The sequence below is a fragment of the Sminthopsis crassicaudata genome, chromosome 4 (assembly GCF_048593235.1).
Source record: "Sminthopsis crassicaudata isolate SCR6 chromosome 4, ASM4859323v1, whole genome shotgun sequence".
NCBI classification, from domain to species: domain Eukaryota; kingdom Metazoa; phylum Chordata; class Mammalia; order Dasyuromorphia; family Dasyuridae; genus Sminthopsis; species Sminthopsis crassicaudata.
The window spans coordinates 361196365-361216464 of record NC_133620.1 but is presented as its reverse complement, the minus strand read 5'-3'; the positions used below and the strand labels follow the sequence as shown (position 1 = coordinate 361216464).

The 20100-nt window shown below is 34.0% G+C and overlaps 1 protein-coding gene across 5 annotated transcripts in view; it reads right to left on the bottom strand.

Moving 5' to 3' along the window:
- TOM1L1 (target of myb1 like 1 membrane trafficking protein) overlaps positions 1 to 20100 on the bottom strand; it is a 56358-nt gene that overhangs the window by 2389 nt on the left and 33869 nt on the right. For 4 of the 5 annotated variants that reach the window (XM_074261835.1, XM_074261832.1, XM_074261830.1 and 1 more), the window contains 7 exons: positions 16680 to 16813; positions 12647 to 12707; positions 12024 to 12147; positions 9814 to 9910; positions 1826 to 1877; positions 1080 to 1185; positions 452 to 527 (listed from right to left, as the gene is read on the bottom strand). In XM_074261835.1, coding sequence (XP_074117936.1) covers positions 452 to 527; positions 1080 to 1185; positions 1826 to 1877; positions 9814 to 9910; positions 12024 to 12147; positions 12647 to 12707; positions 16680 to 16813 — 650 coding nt within the window. The remainder of the gene's footprint in view (positions 1 to 451; positions 528 to 1079; positions 1186 to 1825; positions 1878 to 9813; positions 9911 to 12023; positions 12148 to 12646; positions 12708 to 16679; positions 16814 to 20100) is intronic. The other variant, XM_074261831.1, reaches the window with a different exon arrangement.

Sequence of the window (20100 nt, the reverse complement as noted above, 5' to 3'; positions counted from 1 at the left end):
TTAAAATATTCATGACCTCTTAGGATTAAGAAAAAGGAACAGATCCTAAAAAAACAAAGTACTTTTTCCATTTTGGAAACATCTTTTAATTACTTAAACTTTTACCTAAGGCTATCATACTATCATTGCTATAAACTCCTGTAAAAGTACCCTTTCTCAGGCAAAAAGGCCTAGATTTTCTTTAAAGGCATGTATCAATAAGTCCATTAATGTACACTTCACTTCATTACATTAAAAAAAAAAAAAATTAGGGATTGTAATTAAGTTACAAGGTTGAGAATGACATGAACATTAAATCACAAATAGCTTCTAAAAGAGGTGATAAGTCTTTTTAAATTATGCCATCAATTTTCACCAAGACCTAAGCAAAGTTAAACCTATCACTAAGTGCCTTTGCCTAATGTTGTTAAAAGGAAGAGACACACAATAAATGGTTTACAGAATAACTTACTCTGTAGTGGCACCCGGAGCAAAAGGATCAAATTCCATTACTTCATAGTAATTGGGTGGCGAAGGATCATTCCTTGCTAATAGATTTAGGAAACGGGAAAAAAAAAAACCACAAACCATACTTTGTTTATAATAGAGTTGGATAAGCATTTTTACATTTTAAAACCACCAATATGAACCAATTTTAACATGGCATTGATAATTACAGATATCCTATGCAGTGCAATCAAAACAGTCAAATTTCATACATCAAAATAATCTATTAGAATTTGTCATGTGGGATTTGATATACATTATAAAGTAAGTCTCTTGTAGCTCAAGAAGAATGTGGAATTTTAAAATTACCAATTGAAGGAGACACAGTTATTAGTCACATTTTCCTTTTTTTTTTTTTTTTTTGGCTAAGGCAATTTGGGTGAAGTGACTTGCCCAGGGTCACACAATGAGGAAGTGTTGTGTCTAAGACCAAATCTGAACTCAGGTCCTAAATTTAGAGCTGCTCTATCCACTGCGCCACCTAGCTGCCTTATCACATATTTTCCTAATGTTTTAGGTTCTCTATGCTCAAAACTCAGTTAATACAATCCAGAATGATCCTTTTTAAATGCAAATTTTAAAGTATCAATTACCTTGCTGATTGTTGGATGAAACTGGGGGCCTATAGCTTGAAGGTCCTGCATGACCAGCCTGAAGATTTGCTGGCTGCATCGTGATTGGATTTAAATGGGTTAACACCTAAAGAAGATAGGACAAGTAGACAAAATAAAATATTAATAAAGAATAGAATGTGATGAGTCAAGATTCTAATGTAATTTTCAATTTATTACAAGTTAGATATTTTTATAATTATGAACTGTCACTAGTTTAGTAATTTTTAATTGGCTTCTCTTTGCAGATCGTAACCATCTTCACTACTTATGGCTATTTTCTAGTATGTTATGCTCAACTCAAAGCAGACCAGTTGTCTGATTTGAGGGGAAAAAAGGAAGAAGAAAGCAGAGTGCATGGTAGTATGGGAAAATGTTTTTGATCAAAACAATTGCTCTTAGTTTGAGACTTAAATTAATATGTATGCGCTCTGGTGAAAGGTGTCATATCTTCTAACTTCCTAGACTTGCCTCTTTTTTCTCAAAAGAAAAAAGTTGCAAGAGAGAGAACTGAAATGGACAGGTTCACATGTTGGCTAAAACATTTTTTCTCAATAACTTGATATGTGTGCGTGTATGCATGTCTATTCTCCCTCTTCCCCCTTCCCCAAACATTTGACCAAGAGGCAGTGTTAAATGCTTGGACCTGAATCTGAACACTAGGCCCACAAATCTAAAAGAATGTAGAAAAATTTTATTAAGCACTTAACTATGTGCAAGGTACTTACATTATCATACAGATGATCTGAAGAAATGTTTTGATTTGTCCTTTGAGAAAACCTAGGAAGGTGGAATAACAATGCATGACTATCACAGTTAAAGCTACAGTTAATTTTTCTAACAAAAAACCCTTTGAGAGCAAGGCCCTCATCCTATGGTTTCTAGAATACACAAGAATGCTAAAAAAAATATGATGGTACTTTGTAATCTTGCTAGGGAAGGATGACATCTATAAATAATCACAATCCAAAAGAGAATATTGATTAGTCCATAAGAGATATACACCATTATACAAGATTGCTATTCAATAAGCACAAAGGACTAAATATATCAATATCAATGCTTTAAGAAAAGTGATGGAGAAAATAAGACCACCTTCACAATCATCAAAGAGGGCTGTCTACCATAGAGACAGCATGAATGTATGTGTTCTCCGTATGCATTAGGATTATCTCTGAATTCAACCACCTATTTACTTATAAAAGCCTAAAAATGCTACCAATTTGTAAAAAGAAATAAAGAACATTTGGCCCTGGTAGGGGCAATGTCAATAGGTAATCACAGTGTCATGAGACAATGTGAAAATCAGGTTTATTACAAAGAGAAATGAGCATGTATGTGGAACCCAGAGTTCACAATTTTTACAGAAGTTTGCATATTTATGACAGTACAACAAGGAGGAGGAGAAAACATAAAGCATGTCATGGGAGGAAAAAAGTCCTCCTGAGGAAGGCAATGGCAAAAACTGCATTTTAATTATTTTCCCTAAAGAACTGCTAAACCATGAAAATAGGAGAATCTGCTCATTTGCAAAGGATCCTACCTGCACAACCATTTTCCCAGCCTGGCATATTTGGGGAACCACTCTTGCCTCTCATGGATACATAAGGAATCCAGCTTGGTGTGGAAACAACAGATTATGTCGGTTGGTTGGTCCTAGACACCTTCAGGACCTCAGGCATGTTCTGGGCCCAGTGTCTCTGGAAAATGTCAACTAAGTACATTCAGGGAACCCCTTAACAATTCTTAACAATAACTAAAGTCAGCAAATAGTACTTCTTGTTGAAACAGATCCAGTTGACTTTCATTCTGTCTTAGCTCTTTAAAGTATTTGATTTCAAAGGCCACAGGAAAAATAATTTCTTCAGATACTTGGTCATCTCACCACCTCTCATTGATCATTAAGGAACTAAGCATAAAGAGAGCTAGAGCTTTTTGACCGACATAGAACATACCCTTTTACTACTTAGTGCCTCAATGCAAAGGCAGGCTTAAAGGAATGATGGCAAAAAAAGTTTTGTGTTAAAAAAAAAAAAATAAAAGAAGCCAAAGGCCTTCCACACATCTATATATCATTAATATGTCATTTTTCGAAAAGAGGAAGGTTCTCAACACCATTTTTAAAAGTGAGAAAAAGCGATAGGAAAAAAAAAGAATGGGATCAGAGAAACAATTTTGTTATTAACTGTACTAGTAAGAACGAAAATAAAAATTTATGTAAAGTCAGAAGGTAATAACAGTTAACATTAAGGCAGTGATTTAAGATACACCATTTTATATATATGAACTTCTTTTTGACTCCCTTAACTCTGTTTGGAAAGTTACATGGATATCACCACCATCAATTTGCAAATAAGAAAATTGAGGTTTGGAGGAGCTAAATAGTATGTCCATGATTATATAGCAAGTGCTAGATGGGAGGTTATTGTTAGCTTAATTTTCCCAAGAGTAATGATAAACTATGTTTTTATATATATCTACTTCATCATCTTCATAATCAACACAGCTTTTAAAAATAGGTCATATTGGAGCCATTTTAGCTGTATTCAAGTGTTCTCTCATCTTGTGCTTGCATGTTGTGGAATAAGTCTTAGAACTAGGAAAGACATAAGATTATAATCTCACAAATTCCCACAGCAAGGATGCTGTAAGAGCCCAGAAAATATCTTCACTAGAGAGTATATGATTATCTTAGAAAGAGGAGAAATATAGTAACAACAAACAATAATAGTTTGGGGCGGGGGGGGGGGGGGGAGGAGAAGTAATCTTATTTGCAAAACATAACAGAAGGAAGTAACTGAAGATTATGAGCAATTTACTCCCAAATCTCATTACTGAGCATATACTCCATGAAAGTAAAAGAAAAAAACATATGAAAATATTTCTATAAGTATTTTTGTGCTGGCAGACAACTAAAAATAAAATATATGCCTACTGACTGAGGAATGGCTAAATAAATTATGGTACAATTCATTTTTATACTGGTAAGAAAAAGAAAAGGAGAAATACAAAGTAACATGGGAAAAGTTGCATGAACTGATGGAAGGTGAATTATGCAGAATATGAAAAATTGTATGTACAATGACTAGAAGATAAAGAACAATTAAAAATATACAATAAAACAAAGCTGAAAGTTTGTAACTATTATGATCAACTTTGGCTCCAGAGAAGAACAAGGAAAAAAAAAGAACAATGTACTTCTATTAACTGGAGAGGCTAGGACTTAGGGTTTTGGAATATTAGATATCAAATATGTTAGCTAACTTTGCTCAACATTTTTTTCATTATTTAAAAAGGAAGGGTTCTACTTATTTAGTGCTATACCAATCAAATTCCCAAGAAACTATTTTACTGACCTACAAATAATAACAAAATTCATCTGGAAGAACAAAAAGTCAAGCATTTCAAGGGAATTAATGAAGAAAAAAAAAAAAAAAAAAAAAAAAAGCAAATGAAGGTGGCCTAGTTGTACCAGATCTAAAACAATATTATAAAGCAGCAGTCATCAAAACCATTTGGTACTGGCTAAGAAACAGATTAGTTTATCAGCGGAATAGGAAAAGGTTCACAAGACAAAATAGTCAATGACTATGGTAATCTAGGGTTTGACAAACACAAAGATTTTAGCTTTTTGGGTAAGAATTCACTGACAAAAACTGCTGGGAAAGTTGGAAAGTAGTATGGCAGAAACTAGGCATTGACCCACGGCTAATACCATATACCAAGATAAGGTCAAAATGAGTTCATAATCTAGATATAAAGAATGATATAATAACCAAATTGGAAGAACATAAGATAGTATGCCTCTCAGACCTATGTAGGAGGAAGGAATTTATGACCAAAGAAGAACTAGAGATCATTATTGATCATAAAATAGAAAATTTTGATTATATCAATTTGAAAAGTTTTTGTACAATTTTTACAGCCAAAGGTTCTGATAAAGGCCTCATTTCCAAAATATATAGAGAATTGACTCTAATAAGAAATCAAGTCATTCTCCAATTGATAAATGGAGGATATGAACAGACAATTCTCAGACGAAGAAATTGAAACTTATTTCTAGCCATATGAAAAGATACTCCAAGTCATTATTAATCAGAGAAATGCAAATTAAGACAATTCTGAGATATCACTACACACCTGTCATATTGGCTAGAATGACAGGGAAAGATAATGTGGAATGTTGGAAGGGATGTGGGAAAACTGGGACATTGATACATTGTTGGTGGAATTCCATTCTGGAGAGCGATTTGGAACTATGCTTAAAAAGTTATCAAACTGTGCATACCCTATGATCCAGCAGTGTTTCTACTGGGCTTATATCCCAAAGAGATCTTAAAGAAGGGAAAGGGACCTGTATGTGCAAGAATGTTTGTGGCAGCCCTCTTTGTAATGGCCAGAAACTGGAAACTGAGTGGATGCTCATCAATTGGTGAATGTCTGAATAAATTGTGGTATATGAATGTTATGGAATATTATTGTTCTGTAACCAGCAGAATAATTTAAGAAAGGCCTGGAGAGACTTATATGAACTGATACTGAGTGAAATGAGCAGGACCAGGAGATCATTATACACTTCAACAACAATACTATATGATGGGCGAGGCTCTCTTCAACAATGAGATGAACTAAATCAGTTCCAATAGTGCAGTAATGAATAGAACCAGCTATTATAGCCAGCAAAAGAACTCTGGGAAATAAGTGTGAACCACTACATAGAATTCCCAAGCCCTCTATTTTTGTCTGCCTGCATATTTGATTTTCTTCACAGGTTAATTGTACATTATATCAAAGTCCGCTTCTTCTTGTGCAGCAAAATAATTGTATGAACATGTATACATATATTGTATTTAACTTATACTTTAACATATGTAATATGTATTGGTCTACCTGCCATCTGGGGGAAGGGGTGGGGAGAAGGAGGGGAAAAGTTGGAACAAAAGGTTTTGCAATTGTCAATGCTGAAAAATTACCCATGCATATATCTTGTAAATAAAAAGCTATAAAAAAAGTTTTTGTATGAACAAAACTAATGAAGATAAGATTAGAAGGTAAGCAATAAACTGGGAAAACATTTTTACATTCAAAGATTCTGATAAAAGCCTCATTCTAAAATATATAGAGAATTAACTCAAATTTTATAAGAATTCAAGCCATTCTCCAATTGATAAATGGTCAAAGGATATGAGCAATTTTCAGAAGAAGAAATTATTTCTAGTCATATGAAAGAGTGTTCCAAATCATTACTGATCAGAGAAATGCAAATTAAGACAACTCTAAGATACCACTACACACCTGTCAGATTGGCTAGGATGACAGGAAAAGATAATGATTAATGTTGGAGGGGATTGTGGAAAAACTGGGACACTGATACATTGTTGGTAGAACTGTAAATGAATCCAACCATTCTGGAGAGCAGTTCGGAACTATGCTCAAAGTGTGTGTACACTTTGATCCAGCAGTGTTCCTACTAGGCTTATATCCCAAAAAGATCTTAAAGGAAGGAAAGAAACCCACATATGCAAAAATGTTTGTGGCAGCCCTTTTTGTAGAGGCAAGAAACTGGAAACTGAATGGATGCCCATCAGTTAGCAAATGGTTGAATAAATTATGGTATATGAATGTTATGGAATATCATTGTACTTCAAGAAATGACCAACAGAATAATTTCAGAGAGGCCTGAAGAGATCTACATGAACTGATGCTAAGGGAAATGAGCAGAACCAGAAGGTCATTATACATGGCAACAAGAAGACTATACGATGATCCATTCTGATGGATGTGACTCTTCAACAACGAGATGATTGAGATCAGAGCCACTTGTTCAGTGATGAAGAGAGCCATATCCACCCAGAGAGAAGACTGTGGGAACTGATTATGGATCACAACATAATATTTTCACTCTTTTTGTTGATGTTTCCTTGCATTTTATTTTCTTTGTCAGTTTTTTTTTCCTTCCTGATCTGATTTTTTGTGTGCAGTAAGATAACTGTATAAATAGGTATACAAATAATTGAATTTAATATATATTTTAACATATTTGACATGTATCTGCCATCTAGGGGAGGGAGGTGGGGGAAGGAGAGGAAAATTTGAAACAGAATGTTTTGCAAGGGTCAATGTTGAAAAATTACCTGTGCATATATTCTGTAAATAAAAATAAAATAAAAGGAAGGTTTCTTCTAGGATTGTGTAGGAAGGGAGAGAGATATATCCAGAAAGGATTATGATATTTTAAAAAGTAGCATCAATAAAACTTAAGAAAAATAGTATCTCACAAAAAAAGGAAGGGAAGTATCTAGAAAATTCAGCAGAGTATCCAAGTAGGCCAAAATATTTAAAGAGAATTTATAGATGAATTTGAAGGGATAACAAATAGATGTGAAGTGGAGCAGATCTTTTCATACTATTATAGTAATCTAGACCCATTGTTTGTGACCACAGAGCCACCATTACATTTGGATTCTTATTACCTACTGTCCTAAATAAGGAAGTAGAAATAACAATCAGGAAAAGGAACTTCAGAAAAATATTGATCTGACTACAGATATACAAGAAATTTGTATTGTTTTGAAGCATTTTTCAAGGACATTTTTCGAACAGAATGAAAAAGAGCACAAATTGCATCACTGCCCGCCAAAAACAGTTATCAAAAAAGAGAGCGTCAGATGCTAGGTTGTATGTTGGTTTTCTCACATTCATGAAATCTTTATGAGAATGGGCAATGCATATATTAGTATCTCCTTAATAAAGTCTCAGAAACAAATAGGCTAAGATTTGGAGGATGATTATTAGAGGAAGTATGGGAGAGTGGAAAGCACGATGTTGGATTTGGAGTGAGAATTTTAATTCACATCCCAGTCCTGTTATTTACTATATGTGTGACTTTGGTCAAGTGATTTAACCTCTTGTAGCTTCCATTCTTCAAATATAAAATAGAAAAAAATGGCAAAATGGAAAAAAAATTGGATTAGCAAACCTGTAAAGTCTCTTATAGTTCAAAAATGTAAAATCCTATAATTTACAATCATATAGTAATATAAAAATATTGTTTGATAATTACTTAAAAACTCAAAACTAATTTTCCAATATTTGACTTGATAGTACAAATATATCCTTATAAAGGCCCTCTTCTAAAAAGATTTCTTCTATTAATACACAATATCACACAAGATTTCTTCATAAATGTAACTAGAGAAGAGTACTGATAACTTGAGGTTTGCTGAACAATTTAAAATGAGGCATAAAATAGGAAAAAAAAGTTACATATGCCAAAGCTGTTTGCTTTCATCATGGCAAATATATCAATTAGGTATGTGTAGGTATTTATGTATATGTGGTATATATACCTTTGTTAATTGCTGTTTTGGTTGATTAGTCATATCCAACTCTTTGTGATCTCATTTGGGGTTTTCCTGGCAAATTTAATGGAGTGATTTGCCATTTCTTTCTCTTGCTCATTTTACATATAAGGAATTGAGGCAAACAGGGTTTGACTTGCCCAAGATCACAAAGTCACTAAATGTCTGAATCTAGATTTGAACTCAGGTCCTTCTAACTCTATCTGCTGGGCCATTTAGCTGCTCACATATACCTATACCTATATATATACATACATACATTACACACATATATACAATATATACACAATACACACACACATAAATATATACATGCATTAAGTCAATTTTCCCAGTCCAATTTGAATGGCTTTAGATTTCATTGACAAAGACCCTCTAGCACAGGGCTTCTTAAACTTTTTCCACTTGTAATCCCTTTTGGCCTGAGAAATTTTATGTGACCCTGAGTATGTAGGTATATAAAGTAGGTATACAAAACATGCATTTATTGATAATAAATCATAATTTTATGACTCTACATTCAGTTACATGATCCCATATAAGATCACGCCCCACAGTTTAAGAAGCTAGATTCTAGTGTACTAGGATTCAATGAAGTAAATCCTATATTCATTAATTTGGAACATTGGACAACCTCCCCATACATATATACATGTTCAATGCAGTAGTTCCCTAGAGGGTCTTTGTTAAGGAGATCTAAGGGCATTCAGAAGAAATTGATCCAGAACACCAAGCAGGTAAAACCAAGTGAACAAAGAGTGAACATTACCCAAGCTTATACAAGCTGGGCTGGGCCTGGAAAAGAATGAATAATATGGAGCTGGGCCTAGAATTCAACAGAAAAAATATGAAAGGGACAGCTGGGTAGCACAGTGGATAGAGCACCAGCCCTGAAGTCAGAAGAACCTAGTTCAAATCTGGCCTTAGACACTTAATACTTCCTAGTTGTGTGACTCTGGGCAAGCCACTTAACCCCACTAACTGCCTCAGCAAAAAAAAAAAAAAAAAAAGATTACTTGCCTTCCAAAAATCACCCAGTGCTTTCTTCGATGCCAAACTCCTCTCTGCTAAAGTTTAAAGTCTATCTTTTTCAATAGTGGTTTTCACTTATTCTCACCCACTTTGGCTGCATGAATCATGGAATTTCACACACTCAAATTAAAATCATAAATGAGCCAAAAGTCAGTGGAAAGATATCTGGTGGAGTAAAAGTGGGCCATGACAGTGTCCTCTTGTCCAAAAAGGGGTGTGAAAGAAATCATACAGGATATACATGAGGTTCACAATTTCTGGCCTACCATAAAAGCATCAATGGATGCTTTCTGACAGTTGCAAGAGTCTTATTTTGTACTTACAGGGATGTTTCTGGGTTCTCTGAGGCCAGTAAATCCATCTGTGAGCGAAGCAAAGGGTTTGAACGGTTGGCATCAGTGGCAAGTGGAGAGCTAACATCTGAAAGGTAAAATGGACTTATTTTACAACTACTGCTTTGACCAATCATTTGGATGGCTTTTCCACCATGTAAAATATCTACTTTGTAGATGGATATCTGAACATTAACCCTGGTGCAAAACTATGCAAATCTCTTTGAAATGCCACAGTTAGGATCAAAGGCTCACATATCTACAGGTGGAAGACATCTCAAAGGCCATGAAGACCAAAGCTCTCATTTTACAAATGCGATCCAAAGAAATTAAGTGATTTCTCCAAGGTTATACAGAGAATAAAAAACAGAACTGGGATTAAAACCCAAGTTGTCTAACTCCAGAATTAGTATTCTTTCTACTGGATATTTTTTTTGGTGGCTAAGTACAAAAATAGGGTCATTTCAATGGTAAACAATAAACTGAAAAAAAAAAAGGGAGGGATAAGAAACTTACATTTTCTGCTCTCAACAGAATACTACAAAAGTCTTACTAGTAGCACATGATGTTCTAACATGTCTGGTGCAGGAAGTGGTAAAAAAAATTTACATTGTCTGCTCTGCATCAACAGAATACTATAAAAGTATGACATGGTATTCCAATATATCTGACTGACAAACTATTAAACATTCTTGAGACATGGCTAAGATAAACACCTCATGGGAGAAATTTCTTTTTTCATCTAAAAACTTCACACACCAAAAAAAGACTTCTTTCCTTCATAATCCATCTAATGCCCCATTGATCAATAGAAGCAAGAACATAACATATCACAAATGGAACAAGATAGCTTTTGCTTAATATAAGCGCAATTCAGTTTGAGCAATGATCCTTAGAAGAAAAACTAACTCCTAGAAAAAATTCTAACTCCAAATCAATTATATGGAGTATTTTGGCTGTGGAAAGACCTTGAGGCATAAAAGAAAAAACACAATGATTTCATGTAAGTATTTTCAGTCCCACATGTTATCAATTTTCTCCATTTTTCCCCCTGTAAATCCTTAACAACAACAAAAAGTGGGGTGGAAACTATGCTTGTGATCTAGAGCTGGGTGGTATAGTGGATAGAGTACTAAGCCTAGAGTCAGGAAGATTTGAGTGGAAATCTAGTTCTAATAATTCCTAGCTCTGTGACTCTAACCAAGCCAGTTTATCTCTTGTCTATCTCAAGTTTTTTCAACTGTAAAATGAGGACAATCATAGTACCTAGTGCTTAGGGCGAATGTGAAGATTAAATGAGATATTTGCAAAGTGCTAAGCATAGTGCCCGGCACATAATAGGTGCTATATAAATGCAAGTTTTATCATTGTTAATCCTGTTATTATTATTACTATTATTATTAGTATTCTCTTCTCTTTCTTAAATTGTGACAGTTCATCACATCCTGTTCTCTAATTAACTTGGAATGTTTGCATTCTTTCTTGCCTCTTCCTGTACCAATTATTCCTGATCTTTATATTGTAGTACAGCTAAAATCTGACAACCAGCATTTATTGAGTGACTACTGGTGCTAGCAATATACTGCTAAAAACAGCAAGAAACAACTTACTGGCCAAGACACACAAATATTGGAAGACAGCTGATTGGAAACCCTAGAGAAACTTTATGTATGAAAGTTAAAGGGTATTGTTTAAAAGAACTATAGGAGTAGAAACAATATTGACCAGTTTCCGACAAAAGTTTGACAAATTCTGTCAGGTACCATGGGGCATCTAATACTATCAAGTAAAAATTCATTGAATTCAACTAACACCAATGCTCTCCAGTCCCACTTCCAAAAAATTCTCAATACTTTTGGCTATCCTTTTTCATCCAAAGTCATGTCATTATCACCTAGCAGAAATTTATCCATTAGAGCAGGGGTTCCTAACTTCTTTTGTGTTAACAGAGCCTTTCTTACAATGTCTTAAATGCATAAAATACATAGAAGAAAAGGATACCAATTATGTAAAAATACAGTAATCAAAATAGGAAAACAAAGAAACAAGCCAAGTTCACAGACCCCAGATTAAGAACTCTTGAATAAGATAGAAAAGAAGTCTTCTGAGACAGTAATATTCCTTCTCAGATGGCATTTAATTATCTACCCAACCAGAATCTTTTCTTTGAGTGATTTGAACAAAACAGAACATTCATTTACTTAAACCAGAAAATTGAGAACTCATGGCATGGACTCCTTCCAATGGCAAGCCAGAAGTCAGAGAGCTTGGAACTGGACTTAAATCAAGTAAATCACAGGCTGGGGCAGAAGGCTCACAGTTATTCTGGAAACAAACAAATGAAAATTCAAGTTTAGTTAAAAAGAACAACTTCAAAAACAAGTGTCAAATGTTTCCCCTAAAGATGTTGGGGAAAAGGGTCCTTTTTTGAGGAGTTCCCTTGAAGAGGTTATATGTTAATCCTATTTTATTATCTACAAGAATAAGGACTTGCTTGGCCAGCTGAGATGGTTATAAACAGCTAAGGATTTCTTTTCAGCACAGAAAGGTAACCCTAAGGAAATAATAAACTTCTTTGAGAGAATGTTAGATATCACAGTCTCAAAAGATTATTTTGTAATGGAAGGGATATTAATGTCCTCTCCATTCCCTTTTATCTTGAGACATAAGGAAAAAAAAATTATGTGAGACACTCAGGATGACACAGTATGAGGCAAAGCTGGTGTTTGAATCCAAATCTGGGAATCCCCAAATACTTTCTATTACACTTACTGCATTCTGAAAATGTTAAAAATCATAGAAATTTGGATTTCTAAGTACTCACCTTCTGGGCTTCCTCTAGGTTCCTATTTTGCTCCAGGAACCGTTTCTGATTTCGAGAAAACCTGATTTTAAAAAAAGAACAATTATTCTCGAAAGGAAATAAGAATTTATATATTGATAGCCTAAATTAAGGAGCTACAGAAAGGCAAAGTGTTATTGTTATGTGCCTTCTACAGCAGAGACATAAAACACATGGTCCATGGGTCACATGAGACCTAAAACATTCCCAAGTATAGTATGAACTAGGCTACAACATAACTGGGAAATATTTAACAAAATAAATAAAAATACAACAAAATATAAATATTACATTTTAAATATGGCCCACAGGAATCCTTATATACAAATTAGTGGTCCCATTTAGATTTGAAAGCAGCACTGTTGTACAAGATAAGGTTCTCAATAAATGTTAAGACTTTAAATTATTTTTCTTTTGGGCATGGGTGTGACATACAGATTTAGATCTGCGATTTCATCTCTGTAGAAAATTCCCAGTGTGAAGCCTATCTCTACTGAAGTTCTATTTATTTATTTTATAATATTTTTATTATTATATTTTATATATTATATATAAATATGTAACTGTATATTAGAATTGTAACACATTTACCTTTATTTTATATATTAATATATGATTATATATTATAATTATACTATATTTTGTCTTTATTTTATAACTTTAGAGACTTGCCTGAGGCAATTGGGACTTGCCCAAAATTAGTAGATAAGATTTAAAACTCAAGTCTTCCTAATTCAACAACTGGCCATATACCACAGTGGCTCTCTAGTGCTCAACAAATGTCTGAAATTAATTTTTTTTGTTATTCTAGACCTCTAATTTCTTAGGTCACATGAAAATTTCTCAGGTGAAAAGTAGTCCTGAGAAGAAATAAGTTTAAAAAGCTTTGGTCTAGTCTATGGTCTTCATTTCATAAATAAGAAAGTCATCCCAGAATGATTCTATGAGGAGTCTTGGCAACAATTCAATTAAATAAGCATCTGTTGAACACCTACTATGTGCTAGGCACTATGCCTGTCATTGCACTATGACAGGCATTGGGGACACAGAGCAAAAAATAAATGCAGTTCCTGTTCTCAAAGTGGTTTCATTCTCATATAAAGAACAGCTATGGAAGCTGGAAATACTTAAACTGATTTCTTGGGTAGGTGGAATTTCTACTGGGGAAACCTCTACTGACCACCATTTCATTTCTGACAATGAATATTTATTAAGTGCTTACTACATGCTTGTCAATCTACTTGTGTGCCTTTCCTAAGCATCACAATGGAACTCCCTTGCTTAAGGCCCTTTTTCTTGGGAAATAAGAAAATTTTCTGAGATCCTCTTGCAAAATGCTGGAGACAGCCTAGTTTCTTCAGGTCCCATTTAGCACAAAGTTAAGGGAGATAAGAACTGAGCTTATGACTTCGTTAGTATAATGATTCATTATACTAACGAAGTCAGTTGGCACCTCTGCAAGAATATTTTTACAGAGTTGCCCAGAAAACTTTGAGGTTATGTGACTTGCCCAAGATCACATGGCCACTCATGTATAAGAAAAAGGACCTGAATCTATTTTTTCTTAATTCTGAGGCAGACTCTCTAACTTTAAAGTTAAAAGCTAAGTTAAAATGAATATACACTCATGAACACTATCTAAAAGGAAAGCTCCAGTTAGTTATTACAAAATACAAAAGAAGTCTTCAAGAAAAAACTTAGAAGCAGCAGGCCTGAGTGGAAAGTCATGGAGTTTTTCTTGGTTACCTGTGCATCAACAAAGATTTGCATCTTGAGACACAAAGGGATCTGATTCTACATATGCTCCATATTAATAATGCATATTATTCAGATTAAGTACTTGGCAAAATTAAGAGATAGTGGAGGGATTCCAACTATTTTACTTGCTATACTGTAGTGCAATGGAAAGTATGCTTCATTTGGAGGATCGATATATATACAGTGGACAGAGTGCTGTACCTGGAGCCGGGAAGACCTCAGTTCAAAATCAGCCTCAGACACTTTCTAGCTGTGTGGTCCCCGGCATATCACTTATCCTCTCTGCCTTTATTTTCCCATCTATAAAACTGGAATAATAATACCTCCCAGGATTGTTATGATGAGCAACTATAGCACAATGCCTGGGATATAATAGGCTTAAAAAAAATGCTTATTCCTGTCATTTCCATCTTAACAACCTCTGTTGTTAATGCCAGAGTGAATCTGAACCCTTTTGTTTAATAGGCAAGATAGGTACCAAGTCTTTTCATAAATGTCAGACATTGTATTAGGTATCTGGCACATAGTATTTCATTTTAACCTCATGACAACCCTGGAAAGTAGGTGCTACTATTATCTTAAATGTGAACCAGAAAAATTGGATTATTTGCCAAGATCCTATAGGTAGCAAATGATAATTTGGAAGAATGGAATCTTGTAGCTGGAAGAGATCTGGAAAGAATCTGTAGTCCACTCTTCCATACCTGGTTGGAAAAGATAATTCATCTAGAAGTAGAATACTACTGTTTATAAGAAATGATGAGCAGGTTGATTTTAGAAAAGCCTGAAAAGACTTAACCTGAACTGGTGCTGAGTGAAGTAAACAGAGCCAGGAGAACATTGTACACGTTAACAGCAATATTGTGAGATGATTAATTATGATAGATTTAGCTCTTAGCAATGTAGTGATCCAAGACAATTCCAATAGACTTGGGATAAAAAGTGACATTGGCATCCCAAGAGAGAACTATGGAGACTGAATGCAGATCAAAGTATATGATTTTTACCTTTTTTTTTGCTTTTTCTTTCTCATAGTTTTTCCTTTTTGTTAGGATTTTATTTCACAACATAACCAATATGGAAAACTGTTTAAAATAATCGTGCTGTCTTAGGGAAGGGAGAGGCCCATCATAGAAGGTTAGGGAATTTGGAATTTAAAAAAAAAAAAACTTTAAAAATCTTATAAAAATGAATATTGAAAACTATCTTTATATGTAATTTGATACAAAATTTTCCCCCAGTTTTCTGCTTCCTTTCTAATCTTGTCTGCATTAGTTTTGTTTATTAAAAAAACCCTTTTTAATTTAAATATAATCAGAATTATCCATTTTGCCTTTCATAATGTATTCTAGTTCTTCTTTAGCCATACACTCCTTCCTTCTCCACTGATCTGAGAGCTAGACTATCCTTTGTTCTCCTAATTTGTTGATAGTCTAAATCATGAACCCATTTCTACCTTATCTTAGTATAGGGTATTAGATATTGGTCATTGACTAGTTTCTGCCATACTATTTTCCAATTTTCTCTAGCAATTTATGTCAAATAGTGAATTCTTATCCCAGAAGCTAGGATCTTTGGATTTATCAAACCTAGATTAATATAGTCATTGACTATTATGTCTTATTAATCTAACCTATTCCATTGATCAACTACTCTATTTCTTAGCCAGTACCAAATGGTTGGATGATCGCTGCTTTATAATAAGTTTTAGATCTGGTATGGCTAGGCCACCTTCATTTGCAATTTTTCACTAATTCCTTTGAAATTCTTGACCTTTTGTTCTTCCAGATAAACTTTGTTATTTTTTCTAGCTCTGTAAAGCAATTTCTTGGCAGTCTGATTGGTATGGCAATAAATAAGTAGGTTAATTTAGGCAGAATTGTTTACATGTAATTGGAAAAATAAAATACTATTGAAAAAAAATTAAAAGGTAATTAATCTTGCCAAGAACTCTAGACTTGGAGTCAGAAAATCTGGTTTTGAATTTTGGCTTCTGGTTACGTAACTGTGGATAAATCACCTAAATTCACTCAAAACTGATTTCTGTAACATCCTTCACCTTCATTGTGTACATTATATATCTGCAGTCAGCCAGGAAGATCCTACAAGGCAAGGGAGATGCTTTTCTCCATTAAGCTGGGAGTTAGGATCACCCATTTCCTTCTTTTTTCATACACCTTTCTTGAAGACCCAGCACAGACCTAGCATCTCATTAAGGTAAAGTTGAGTGTAGGAAGATAACCTAACCCATACACACCTCTCATATCCAAGGAGAACCTGATTCAAATCATCATTCACTTGAATAAGCTCCACTGTCACATCTTCATTCTCCACCACTGCCAACAGGTCCATGATCCTTTCCTGCATGTCCCGACCAGTCTTATATAATTTCTATCCAGAAAAAGAGAAAATCTAAGTCAGGAGTCCTATAAATAGTAAGTTTATGTAAGACAACCAGATACAATTCATGTGAATTAAGGAAACAATGTATTAAGTTCGAGCTCTATCCAAGGCTCTGTGCTTGACAATAGGTGATAAAAAAAGATAAAAATGAAAAACATTTCTTGCCTCAGGGAGCTAAATATTCTAGGAGGTAAAACAACATGGATACACATATGTTAAAGCAAGATAATTTGAAAAGGGAGAGTCCTAACACCAAAGCAATAATGAAAGGTTTCCTGAAATGAATCTTGAAAAAACCTAAGGATGCTAAGTAGCAGAGGTAGTTAATCACTGTATTCTAGGCATAAAAGAGAAACCATACAAAATACAGAATGCTAAAAAGCGCCCAGCTTAAGTGAAATATAGATTATATAAGAGGAAATAATTTGAAATAAGCCTGGAAATGAAGACTGGAACTAGATTGTTAAGGGGTTTAAATGTCAGATTGAGGATTTTGTATTTTACCCTAGAGACAATTAAAAGTCTATGTGGCTTGGGGCAGCTAGGTGGCGCAGTGGATAGAGCACCAGCCTTGAATTCAGGAAGGAGGACACGAGTTCAAATTTGGTCTCAGACACTTAACACTTCCTAGCTGTGTGACCCTGGGCAAGTCACTTAACCCCAGCCTTTAAAAAAAAAAAAAAAAAGTCAATGTGGCTTCATGAACAGAGGAACAATAAAGGTCAGAATTGTGTATAAGAGCCATTGGATCAGGGAAAATCATGACCAAAAAACAAAACAAAACAAAACAAATAACTCCTGCTGATCAAGGAGAGAAGGGATCTGGGAGGAGATGATAGTCAACTGTATTGAGTTATTACTATCTATTTGTTCCTATTTATTCTTATGTATTTCTAAGTAAACTTGTTTCTATGTCTGGCTTCTTGTGAGCAAGGATAATTTCCTTCTTTGCTTTTGTACCTCTGGTGATTAGTATAGTGACTGAAGGGATAAGGACTTAATAAATGCTTATTAGCTGATTGCTACAAGAGGTCAGGGTAGCCAATTGATTTTTTTAACTGAAGAGATTACTGATAACATAAGAGAGAACTATTTCTGTTGAATGAAGAATTCAGAAGTCAGACTGCAAATGGTTTAGAAGTGAGAAGACAAAGTAGCTTTTTTACCTTAAAGTAGACATTTATATTTACATTAGGAGTAGGCATCAATATACTTGTATTTTATCAATAATTTATCAATTTTGATAATTGATGTTATATATCATCATACTGCATATTGATATTTTATCAATAATACACATACTATAATAATCACATATTATACTGCAATATAATTTAACTCTCTTTCTGGAACCTGTTCCATTTATGTTTTAACTATAAAGTTGTAGGCTAAATGCTCAACTTCATTTGTTTCTCTATCTGAATGCCATATTTAAGATAAAACATTAGATGCCCACCATAGCAATATATCTTAATAGACAGATGCTAAGGTAGAAGAAAATAAGGATTAAAAAATGACTAGTATTTTGATATACAGGATTTAAAATTACAAGTAACTTTATCCTACTCCCTATTTAGCTATTTTTTAAAAAAAGTGAATTCAATGACTTTACCAATTCTCTTAAGTTCAAGAGAAAGACTAAGGAGCAGCATAAGAGATATTATGTGGAAAGACTTTAAAATTTCAATGCAGACCTTTTTTTTTTTTTCCCCAAGTAGTTTGGTTGAGGGGTGGGAGATATAGGATTAGTAGATGATGGGGTATTTGGAAAAGATTATTTTACTCATTCATTCATTTATTTATTATTTTTTGCTGGGGCAATTGGGATTAAGTGACTTGCCCAGGGTCACACAGCTAGGAAATATTAAGTGTCTGAAGTCATATTTGAACTCAGGTCCTCCTGACTTCAGGGCTGGTGCTCTATCGACTGTACCACTTAGTGCCCTGAGAGAATTTTTTTAAAAAGATGGCAGATTTGTAGGAAGCAAGGAAGGAATCAGTAGATATGAAGTGACTAAAGATTAGAAAAAAGAGGATTGAGGAGGTGAGCTGTGTATGAAGATGAGATGGGCTGGATATTCACAATGTTTGCCTTATTTTCTCAATAAAGCATGAAAAGTGAGGTCCTCAAATCAAAGGGTGGTTAGAGAGAGAGTTGTATGAGTTTTGAGGACAAAAGAGGTTTAGAACAGTCACTTCAGGGACATATTAACAAAGACTAAGAAAACAATAAAAAGACTGTCATGCTGAAGTGAAGGACAAGGTAAGATGAGCTAACTGAATGGACTTGATCAGTTGGCTATACTACTTCCTTCCAATGTATTTGATAGCATGTGAATAAGCAGAAGATGCAGATGACAGAATATAGGATTGGGGTTTAACAGATGAAGCAAGGAATTTGATAGTGAAGGATAATGTAGAATTAGTTTAATAAAAAGTGGTAAGTAGAAAGGGAGGAAGGAAGGGTAGGCAAAGTATGGCATGATCTAGTGGCAGAGTATTGAATATATAGAAACATTAGAGGTCAAGGTAAGAATGAATACACATAAGAGAAAATGCATATAAATAGGTCTATCAATATATCTACCTACCTATCTACCTAGAATTGAAAGGATTTACAATGCACAACACTATGGCAAGAAGGGGAATTCTTAATTAAATAAAGGAGAGGCAATGAGCATAGTAAATAAAATGGACAATTTCAAAATTTTAATGAAAGAAAATTGAAAGTTTTTGTATGAACAAAATCAATAAAGTTAATATTAAATGATCAATTAACTGAAAAAATATTTGCAGACAACATCAATAATGTTATAAGAAATGAATGCTATCAACAACCAAATGGAAGAATGTTCCATATCATTCATTAAAAAAAAAAAAAAACAAAAAAACAAAAAACAAACATCTCACACCTATCAGATTTGCAAAGATAAACTTGGTAAACATTGCAGAATCTGGGAGAAGACTGATTGTACTCAGAAGTATAATGGTGGAGCTGTGAATTGGTCTAACTATTAGGGAAAACAATTAGCTCCCTCCAAAGTCACAAAAATGTATGGACTTGTTAACCAAGATATCAATACCAGACATGTTCTCCAAGAAGGTAAAAGGCAAGGAAAATAGTCCCAAATATACAAAAATATTTATAGTAAAAAACTTTTTGTAGTGGTAAAATGTTGGAAATAAAATAGGAATCTACTAATTGAGAAATAGCTAATTAACTAAGCATGGGTATTTAAAGAATTATTGTATTGCAAGAAATATGAGAGAGAATT